The sequence below is a fragment of the Mus pahari genome, chromosome 1, assembly GCF_900095145.1.
Source record: "Mus pahari chromosome 1, PAHARI_EIJ_v1.1, whole genome shotgun sequence".
NCBI classification, from domain to species: Eukaryota; Metazoa; Chordata; class Mammalia; order Rodentia; family Muridae; genus Mus; species Mus pahari.
The window spans coordinates 146,085,217-146,096,138 of NC_034590.1; the positions used below are offsets into that span (position 1 = coordinate 146,085,217).

At 44.1% G+C, this 10,922-nt stretch overlaps 1 protein-coding gene and 1 long non-coding RNA gene across 2 annotated transcripts in view; one reads left to right on the plus strand and one right to left on the minus strand.

Annotated features, from left to right (window-relative positions):
• The first annotated feature begins 840 nt into the window (after positions 1-840).
• On the plus strand, positions 841-9,418 carry LOC110330142 (interferon-induced protein with tetratricopeptide repeats 1). The gene is made up of 2 exons (XM_021210104.1): positions 841-942; positions 7,393-9,418. Exons 1-2 carry the CDS (start codon positions 938-940, stop codon positions 8,777-8,779), a joined length of 1,392 nt encoding a protein of 463 aa, XP_021065763.1. The 5' UTR covers positions 841-937; the 3' UTR covers positions 8,780-9,418.
• LOC115064686 overlaps positions 1,787-10,922 on the minus strand; it is a 19,802-nt gene continuing 10,666 nt past the window's right edge. Inside the window, exons 2-4 of the long non-coding RNA XR_003844492.1 lie at positions 3,672-3,912; positions 3,488-3,581; positions 1,787-1,867 (exon numbers count right to left, since the gene is read on the minus strand). This is a non-coding gene — a long non-coding RNA (uncharacterized LOC115064686). The remainder of the gene's footprint in view (positions 1,868-3,487; positions 3,582-3,671; positions 3,913-10,922) is intronic.

The following is a 10,922-nucleotide window of genomic DNA, read 5'->3' on the forward strand; positions in this document are numbered from 1 at the left end:
GACTTCAACCTGAAACAGTGTGAGCCCCACTGTCTGTAGTTCCCTAGATTGCTATTAGCCCTTAAAATGGTATTTGTTTTATGTGTATGAACACACTGTGGTTGTCTTCAGACACACCAGAAGAGGGCATTTAGTCCCATTACAGATGGTTGTGACCCACCATGTGGTTGCTGGGAACTGAACTCAAGACCTCTAGAAGAGCAGTCAGCGCTCTTAACCACTGAGCCATCTAGTAGCCTTGCTATTAGTGGGATAGCACCAAGGCTTTGAACAACCATCACCCTAGGGACCAGTCAGTGCACGTGAATGATGACATCTGTGGAAGATGCTAAGGATACACACACACCAGACCAGTTGGTATCTTCCACTTCCACACTGCAGGAGAACTCACTCTTCCAGTCCCAAACTTCCCCTTTGCCATCCTAAGACCCCATAATGCCACATGGGCAAGTCTCACTTCCATCTGTAGACCTTCAGTTGCTTGGAATAAAGGACAACACTGTTTCTGAAGATGCCAGTCGGATTTGCATTATATCTGTATCACCTCCATCAGCCCCTGCCTAACGGATAAGAGTCTCTGGGTGCCAGGGATGTCTCTCTCTGGACAGGAGTCTGGATTGGACATGTCTCTAGTTTCAGAGCCTTCTCCCCACTGATCTCAGTGGGGAGAACAGGAAGGCAAATCCCACAGCGCCCCCCACGGCTTCTCCCAGGATAAACTGGAGGCATTAGTTTCACTTTCAAGTCTCAGTTTCAGTTTCCCACTGCTGACTGCAAAGAGCACACCCCCTAACTCACAGGGCTGACCCAGCCCTTAAAATCAACTGAGCTTCCAGTTGGTGCAACAGTCTGCAAGAGAGCAGAGAGTCAAGACAGGTTTCTGAGGAGTCCTGCTCTGCTGAAAACCCAGAGGGCAGCTTCCACCTTTACAGCCACCATGGGGTAAGAATTTCCCTGCTCTCCACTCTGAGGCAACCCAGGACACAGACATTTGCTAGTGGCCGGTTCTGAGTGTGCCTCTAGCTTCTCTTTCTACTTCTGATGGGGAACAAGGATGCTAATCATCCTGAGGATCCAGGGATTTTGCTTAATGCCCCCACTAAGCTGTGTGCCTGGTGCTGGATGTGTGACCGGAAGCTGGTTTTGATTTTTAAGGCTGTCTCGAAACACGTAGTAGGACATACCTGGGGGAGAATTTAGTGCATGCTCATCTCACAAAGACAATTACCAAACAGGCCCCCTGGAATGGAATAAGGCACTACCAGTACCCACTTGGTGCTCCAAAAGTGAGCAGCAGGTTGTGTGAGCAGAGGGTGCTCCTTCTGATCTTCCGAGTCCCATTGTCCTTAGGATGTTCCAGTCTACCCCACAAAGGACCTCTTGAAATGATGTTCAAGCTTTCTGTTCCAGGGGCATTCATGCCCATCCCTGGCTGGCTGAACCAATAGCCAGGACACATTTCTGTCTCTCTCTCTCTCTCTCTCTCTCTCTCTCTCTCTCTCTCTCTCTCTCTCCCCCCCAGGATTAAGAAACAAAAATGTGTCAATTCTATTCTCTCAGACAAGAGGTATTAAAAGCTTTTGGCCAAGAAACTAAATATATATGAATATGTGTTATATAAAACCATGTCAGGAAGTTTGATAAGGTAGAGCAAGTGGAGACCCAGAGACTCGATGGGCCCACAACTGAGGCTTAGGGTATGGTGGATAAAAGTTCTATACCTGAGACAAGGGCCCCATACATCACCAGGAAGATAATGTGATACAGTACCACCAACAAATGGTTCCAGATTTAATAGACGGTGCCGGGGGCGCTACATCACATCCTGAGGCTGAGTATGGAGGTATGGAACATCTGTGCTTTGCAACTGTACAGAGGAATAGAGCATATAAATAACAAGAAAAAAAGGCTCTCCTGCCTACCTCTGAGACCTAGGAAACCAGATCACCTCTGATCCCTTGAGCCCGTGGGCCTCCCCTCCCCCCTTGCCCTTCTGAAGTCAATTCGTCCAGAAGGTAAGAAGTTTGGTAAGGTGGAGCAGGTGCTTATGCACACCCATAAGGTGCAGGTACAATCTCTAATTCCAACTGTGGGATGCTGTAGCCAGGGAAAGCAAAATAAAGCCGGATTGAATCTAATGTTCCTGGGCCACGATTAATCTATTCCTACAGAAGCTTGTCCATCATTTTAAAGTGCTCTGGAAAAGGGGTAGCTATGAATTTGGCTGAGAAAGAGAGGGGGAGGGGAGAGAGAGAGAGAAATAGAGAAATAGAGAAAAATAGGGAAAGACAGATGGTGGCGTCTCTGAGAATGCTATGGCCAACAGAGCAATGGTCTTTATGAAGCAAGAAGGAAATCTGATTGAACATAATTTAGCCAATGTTGGTTCAATCTTCTAGAGTCTAGCCTGGCATTGTTTGTTGTAAACATATTTCAGCACAATAAAATATATCAAAAATGTTTCCTGGTGTAATACAATCCTCTGTATACACAGAGGTATCATGAGGTATAATTACGTTGAAACTCAATTCAAAGTACATGTGACTTCTCTCAAGAGGATTAGTTCTAGAGATAGGCTTCATGTGTTAGCTGAAGGGCCTAGGGAAAGATCTGGTATGTTGTCAGGCATACACATAGTACAGAGGTCATTTGGACGTCCAACCCTGGTTGTGTAAGCTTAGGGGAGCCTCTGACCAGACATAAAGTGAAGGCTACCTATGCTATTAGCCACCTCTGGTCCTGCTGTGTGAGGTTAATGTGTCCTAATGTGCTCTACAGAGAACACAAAATACTAGGTTATTAATGACCTCCATTACCAGGCTTCTGAGTAGAAAAACAACACACACACACACACACACACACACACACACACACACACACACCACACTATTGAAGAGACAATTCTTCATGTTTAACATATGTGATGTTTTTAGTGCTTAACTGTGGAGGCAAGGACCTATGTGCTCCCAATTGACAGAGTCGGAGAGAGGAGATAAAACAGAGAGGAGGAGGAGGAGGAGGAAGAGGAGAGAGAGAGAGAGAGAGAGAGAGAGAGAGAGAGAGAGAGAGAGAGAGAGAGAGAACTCAGGGACAGATAGACAGATAGACAGACAGACAGACAGACAGACAGAGAAAGACCAGAAACTTCTTACCCTTTTGTCTCTATCTAGCCTGGCTTATCAAATGTTATAGGTAGAGTCCAGAGTCCAGGAATAACTGCCAAATTTTCCCAGGGGCACAGTTGAAATACCCAAGTATTTTTGTCCAGCATCAGTGAATTGGACCAGACACAAATGATGAAAAAGAGAAATTTCCTTAGAAAAGAAAAAGCACTCTGGATATGGGAATGGACAGTAAACTGAGGGACACAAGCCCAAGGAACACTGGACCACAGGCTCACGTGAACAAGCCAGGTCATTCAGTCAACAGGGTCTTGAAGGAGGGAGTGAATACTGAAGAAAGAAAAAACAATTAAACAATACGATACCTTGACTCCAGCCAGTTCTAAAGCTGAAGTGGGTTTATTTTTCTCCAGTCTGCTTTTATACCATTCTGGAGACATGCAAAGAATATGGTCAGTCCTAAGGCATAAACAAAATAGTCAAGGAACAAACAAGGCATAAACAGTAGATAAGGAACAAACAAAGCATAAACAAAGGTCCCATGATTACCTTATTCAGGGTCTTAACAAGACCCAGCAATACACAAAGAACACATTCCTCAGCTGGATCCATCTCGAGCCTACTTCCTTGTTCTAGCCCAATGTCAAATTCCTGTCAAATTCCTAGAAAGTGGCACCAAGAGTTCTCCACACTCAGGAACCCCTCGATGTCAAGAATAAACGTGCCCCGTCTCTTTTCCAGGTTGGCACATCAAGGACATTTTGGGCGTCTTCCTTCCATCACTTGAAACCTAGGGAAGGAAGGACTGATCGTGTTTTTCTGCAAACTTCCAGCATTCAAAGCCACTGATGCTCTTTCTGAGGTCCCCAATATCCCATCACACTCCATAAGCTCTGAAACACCATGTCAAGGGGCCAGGGGAGCCTCACAACTGCTTCCCTTGAAGATTTAAAATAGTGCTGGGCAGGTGGCTCTGTGGGTAAAGGGCTCACCCAACAACCATAAGGGCCAGGGTTGAATCCTGATGCTACTACTGAGAGGAGATAGTAAGCACTTGGCTTTCAACCTCAAAAGGACAAGGTAAAGACCAGTGCCTAATGTTGCGCTGTCCTCTGACCTCCATATGCATGTGTTGGCATAAGTACCCATTACACACACACACACACACACACACACACACACACACACACACACACACACACGTACATATACATAAATTTCTAATTATAACCTGTTAAGTCCTTATAATGTTAATTGTGTGCATGTTATCAGGAATCAACATTTGGTGTTGGACAACCAATGGCTGGTCTCTTTCCTGGGGGAGTCCTCCTCTCCGGGCTTTGCTTGGCTGCTCGTTGTTCCCTGTGTATAGTTAAGGCTGGTGTCGATCTTGTTCCGCTCACATTTGGGCACTTTTATTGGTGAGGTTTTCAAAGGAGTTGGACTTTTCAGGCAAATGACATTCAGAACTATTCCAAAGATGGTAAGATTCCCAAAATGGAAGGATCCTCTCTCCGTGTATCACTTTAAAAGATATGTACTTACTTCTCTAACCCAGAAGTCCTTAGCTCAATGTAGCTACCTGCAGACTCTCAGTCCCCACCTTAGATGAGAACGTGTCCCCTTCTCATTATCCTTTTTCCACCTCCCTTTGTCAGGTACTGGGTAGAATGCCTTGACACATGGTTACATCTTGTTTTCTGAAAAATATCTCTTCACTTTAATGAGACTGAACCTTGGCCAGGACTGAAACCAAGATGATAAACTGCCCTGAGGGCATTTCAGGCTCTGTACACAATTACACATGTCACTGGAACACACACCACAAACACAACACAGACCACAACTATAGGAAAAGACCTAGGGAGAAAAGTGGGAACTCAATTTGTGGCTCAGTCTCGGTCTAAATGGCTCCCTTAGTGTGACAGCAAGGACACTCTGGGCAGTATCTTTTAGGACCTGATTGTAGCTGCTTGCAGGATTATCTCTAACTCAGTAAGCTCTTTCAACCCTGACCTCTGAGACAGATGCAAAGATTTAAAGCTTGTTTGCCATGTTTTGTTGGGAGCTTATTCTCCATCTTAAACTGTGACTAAACTCTCTTAATTTCCTTCCTACTCTACTTAAATCATTTATACAAGTGACATGAAACATCCCCAAAAGAAACTGCTTTCATCAGATTCACACCCCAGAAATTATGTCACTAAGTCAAAATCACTTGGCTATACTAATGTTCAAACTGGGTCCCCTTCCAAATCAACCACAAGAATAGTACTTATACATAGAGAAAGGTAAAAATGTATAAACATAGATTAAAGTTAGCCAAAGACAGGCACCTGCTACAGGATTGGAAGGCTTTCCTGTAAGATGAAGGAAGCTAATCCAAGGTTCTCGGTTCGTGGCACTGACAGGACAGACTGTGGGAGAATGTAGAAGGAAATTGACCCTCTGCAAGTCAGGAAAAAAATGCTTGCTAGATGAAGTTTTACATAGGCAAGCAATTTGATCTGAGATTTATAAGTTGCTGAGTTACGATAAAACAAAGTTCTGTTGTGTAAGCCACTGAGTCCATAGTATTCTCCTATGGCAGCCAAGGCAGAAAGGCTCAGCCATACATGTAGGATTTTGACTCTTGGGTTTTTGTGTTCCCAACCCCTGTGACACGTATGTCCCTTTTCTCTTTCAGGGCTATTCATGCTAGCACTATAACGTGTTGATTGCTTTAGGTTTATTGTGAGTCCAATTCTATGTTTTCAAAATCATGTTTGATATTGGAGTGCCTTGAAGACGTTATAGACACCAAGCTTTCTTTGAGTCAGTGATACTGCATTCTGGTCTTGCAGTATTCAAACCTGATGTCCATAGACCACAGCAAGTAGTTTTCATAAAGAAGACTCCCTGTGGGGTTGTAAGTGGGAACTTAACTGAAAAAAAAAAAAAGAAGACAAGCTTCCTACAATAGAATTAGAACAAGGAAATAGGGGCTATCAATGGTCCCATGCTTTTAGTTTATAACATATACTGGGTGAATGAAGAGCTACTCAGTCCAACTGGTGGACTCAGGAGGTGTCTGGATGTCTGTCATTTTCTGTTGGTCCACCCTTAAGGACTCCAAGCTCCTGTCTTCTTTATGGGAAAGACTTAACAGGTTGTCACACCTCTTTGTTACTATTCTTGCCATCTGACCAGTTCAAAACCAAGGACAACTGGTTTATGCAGTATGGTATACATGGCCCCTGGCAGAGACAGCCATCAACAAAACCAAGAGTCTTTTGCCTTCTAGCCCTGCACATGATTCAAAGCTGCTTGCTTTTGGGTACCCAAAACATGAGTGACTAAATTCTACCTCTTGTCCTCAACACTGATAGAAAAATAGGAAACTCTTATAGGGTTTTATAATATATTCCATGTATTGTATATTCATAGACTCACTAATAGCCTCAAAGACCAGGGATGGGAAATACTAAAGTTATTCCCATTTCACAGATAGGTACAATGTGACCCTGAGGCGTGCAGTGATACACACCTGGAAGCTCTGGAATTGTACTATAAGGAGACAAGGAAAGGCTTTCAGTTTGTATAGATATCTTTAAAATTCAGGGAATCCTTCAAACCATAGAGGAGGGGAACTAAGGTTTGTCACTCTCTAGAAGGTCCCCACCTAAATCACCCAAAAATAAAAGGACCAAGAAAAGTCATGTCCCTGGTGTCGGAAGGAAGAGTGCAGGTCCACTGAATCCGAGACAGCCTACTTCTTGAGACTGTCACACCAGCTCCTTGTTTGTGTCTGAGGTGAAAGGAACGGGGCCCTACAGTGACGTGTTGTCAATACTCATTGTTTAGCCAGTTGACGGGTCCTATTTGTATGTCAACTCAAGTAGCATGCAAGTGGACACATAGTCCTCAAAGACAGTGGGAAAGGAAGAAATCATTTTTAGAGTTCCAAGCCTCAGAGAAAGGGGTCTGGCATCTTTGTGTGTGTGTGTGTGTGTGTGTGTGTGTGTGTGTGTGTGTGTGTGTGTCTTCCTGTGGCCAGGTATGTCCAGCCTTGACTGAAATAGTCAGTTTACAATCTAGGATTGTACATATCCGTGCATGTGGAAGGAGTCTCTGACAGCTCGAATACGTGGGGTCCACGGCTCGGGACTCTAAAGCAACAATAAGCATGAGACTTTGGGTAAAAGAGCAAGAATGTTGGAAGACATGTTTGCCTCGGTGTCTGTTTCTGGCCATTTCTCAAATAACAAGTGACTCTGCCTCTTTCTCACAGAGAGAATGCTGATGGTGACCAGGTCATGGAGAATCTGCTTCAGCTGAGATGTCACTTCACATGGAAGCTGCTATTTGAAGATAATGACATACCAGATTTGGAAGTGAGAATCTCAGAGCAGGTCCAGTTCCTTGACATCAAGAACCCACTGGGGATGCACAACCTCCGGGCCTATGTGAGGCACCTGAAAGGCCAGCAGGAGGAAGCCCTGCAGAGCTTGAAAGAAGCTGAAGCCTTGATCCAGAGTGAGCAGTTGGGCAAGAGAAAACTGGTGACCTGGGGCAACTGTGCCTGGCTGCATTACCACAGGGGCAGCTTGGCAGAAGCTCAGATCTACCTGGACAAGGTGGAGAAGGTTTGCAAGGAATTTTCAAGTCCCTTCCGCTACAAGCTGGAGTGTGCCGAGATGGACTGTGAGGAAGGCTGGGCCCTGCTGAAGTGTGGCTTACAAAATTATAAACGAGCCATGGCCTGCTTTGCGAAGGCTCTGAAATTGGACCCAGAAAACCCTGAGTACAACACTGGCTATGCAGTCATAGCCTATCGCCAAGATTTAAATGACAACTTTATTTCTCTAGAACCCTTGAGGAAGGCTGTCAGGTTAAATCCAGAAGATCCATACCTTAAAGTTCTCCTTGCCCTAAAGCTTCAGGATTTAGGAGAAGACGTTGAAGCGGAAGCACACATTGAAGAAGCCCTCAGCAGCACATCTTGCCAAAGCTATGTCTTTCGCTATGCAGCCAAATATTTCCGTAGGAAAAATTGCGTCGACAAAGCTCTTTCTCTTCTACACAGGGCCTTGCAGGCATCTCCTTCCTCTGGCTACCTACATTATCAGAAAGGGCTCTGCTACAAGCAACAAATGTTCCAACTGAGGCCATCCCGAAACAGGCAGCCCAGAAGGCAGGACAATGTGCAGGAATTGGCACAACAGGCCATTCGTGAATTTCAAGAGACTTTGAAACTGAGGCCCACATTTGAGATGGCCTGTGTTTGCCTGGCTGAAGTGCAGGCAGAAATTCACCAGTATGAAGAAGCAGAGAGAAATTTCCAGAAGGTACTGAGCAGCAAGACCCTCTCGGCTCACATAGAGCAGGATATTTACTTCCGCTATGGCCGTTTCCTACAGTTTCATAAGCAGTCAGAAGACAGGGCAATCACCCTCTACTTAAAAGGTCTAAAAATAGAAGAGAAGACCTTTGCTTGGAGGAAACTACTGACTGCTTTGGAGAAAGTGGCTGAAAGACGTGTCTACCAGAAGGTTCATCTTGTAGAGAGTACCAGCCTTCTTGGGCTAGTCTACAAACTGAAAGGGCAAGAGATAGATGCTCTGCATTACTACGAGAAGGCCCTGAGGCTCACTGGGGAAATAAACCCTGCATTCTGAATGCAGCTCACTTCTGTGACGTTAATATACTCACAACTAAGTGTTCCAGTGCTCCTGATGGATGGCTTTTTCCAGGTCTGTTTTTTGTTTGTTTTGTTTTGTTTTCTGAAATGCCAAGTAGCTTAGTACATTTTCTCCTGTGACTTCTTTCTGGTCTTTCTGATCTTGTCTAGAAGGCACTTCCATCCCGAGGACACCTACTCATTTAAAGATAACGACTGATTCCTGCTGTTCTGGACTCCTGTGAGCTGTAGAATCACACAACCATTGTCCTTATGTCTGTGCCTTTGGAACAGACCTTTCACCCTTTGCTAATGTCCTGGACAAAAAAAATCTTTGCCAAGAAATGTTTTTTTTTTTTTTGGGGGGGGGGGGTGTTGCGTCACTGGAAATGCTTATTACCATACAATTTCAGAGCAAAACAAATGAGCAAAGAAGAAAATTTGAAAGCAAAAGAGGTCACACATTACTGGAAAGATATTAAGAACCAAGAAGACTTTTGGCTTACTAAAGAATTAAAATGAAAACCCCCCTTAGGTAGTCAAGTCTGAAAATTACATAAATAACTTCTTTCAATATTTATATGCTAAAAAAGTATTCATTGAAAGAGACCACAATAGCTAAAGCCAAAACCAAGAAGAAGAAGAAGAAGAAGAAGAAGAAGAAGAAGAAGAAGAAGAAGAAGAAGAAGAAGAAGAAGAAGAAGAAGAGGAGGAAGAAATGGGTCGGTGATTTGGAGCACTTGCTGCTCTTGCAGAGGTGCTGGGTTTGATTCCCAGCACCCACCTGGCAACTCACAGCATCTGGAACTCCAGTTCTAGGGGATCCAACACACTTATCTGGCCTCTGTGGCACCAGATACCCAAGCGGGACACAGAAATACNGAGGAGGAGGAGGAGGAGGAGGAGGAGAGGAAAAAAATAGAAAGTGACCCACAATAACAAATTTGGTGTAGTCTGTTGATGCCATTATAAAGGATGCACCTCTATGCTTGTGTAGTTTCTTGGTTATCTTTTATCCTCAGCTTGATATATCCCGGGACATGTGAAAAGAGCTGCTTGCACCGCACTGGCTTACAGGCATATTGCAGTATTTTTATCCTGGATTCCTGACTGCTGTAGTATGACACAGCCAATTGTGAGTGGTTCCATCCCTAGGCAGGTAGTCTTGGCCTATATAAGAAATCTAGCTGTGCATGTGCCAGTGAATGAACCAGCAAGCAGGATTCCTCCATGATTCCTACCCAGTTTCCTGCCTTGACTTTCTCCTGAGTTTCATTCCTGAATTTCCTCCCTGATGGATTATGATCTCAAAATGTAAGTCAAATAAACATTTTTCCCCTAAGTTGCGTTTGGACATGGTGCTTACCACAGCACGAGAAGGCAAATTAGAATACATGAGGGCATGAAACATCAAAATCAATGAATGTAACATTAGCAGGCATGGAGGAAAGGAAGGCTTATATATAGAAACACTGTGTGTATGTGTGTATGTGTGTGTGTGTGTGTGTGTGTGTGTGTGTGTGTGTAGATAGGAGTAAATTATCTGCTTCTATATGACACAAATTGCATGATTAATTCATATCAGCATCATCTGTGAGGGTTGATATTTATGAATGATGGAGTATGATGCTAGGGATAGGCCTATCTGAGTCATTCACACAATACCTGAGAAACCCAACAGATACTGCTTTCAGATGTAACCATGATAAGCCAAAAACAAAACAAAACAAAAAAACCCCCCAAACCAAAAATCAAAAACCAAAACCCCTGTTTATTAAATACAAGCATAAGAAATAAGTAGTTTCATCACAGGTGATTCATATCTCTGTTGACTCCTGCTGAGTCTGTGGGTGAAATGCTAGTGTAATTGTGGTCAAGGAAGGGGGGAAGGGTGGGTCATGAAAGATTTATTAAGAAGCTTAAGATCAAAAAGAAAGAAAGAAAGAAAGAAAGAAAGAAAGAAAGAAAGAAAGAAAGAAAGAAAGAAAGAAAAGAAAAGAAAAGAAAAGAAAAGCCAGGCGTGGTGGCACACACCTTTAATGCCAGCACTCCGGAGGCAGAGGCAGGCGGATTTCTGAGTTTGAGGCCAGCCTGGTCTACAAAGTGAGTTCCAGGACAGCCAGGGCTATACAGAGAAACCC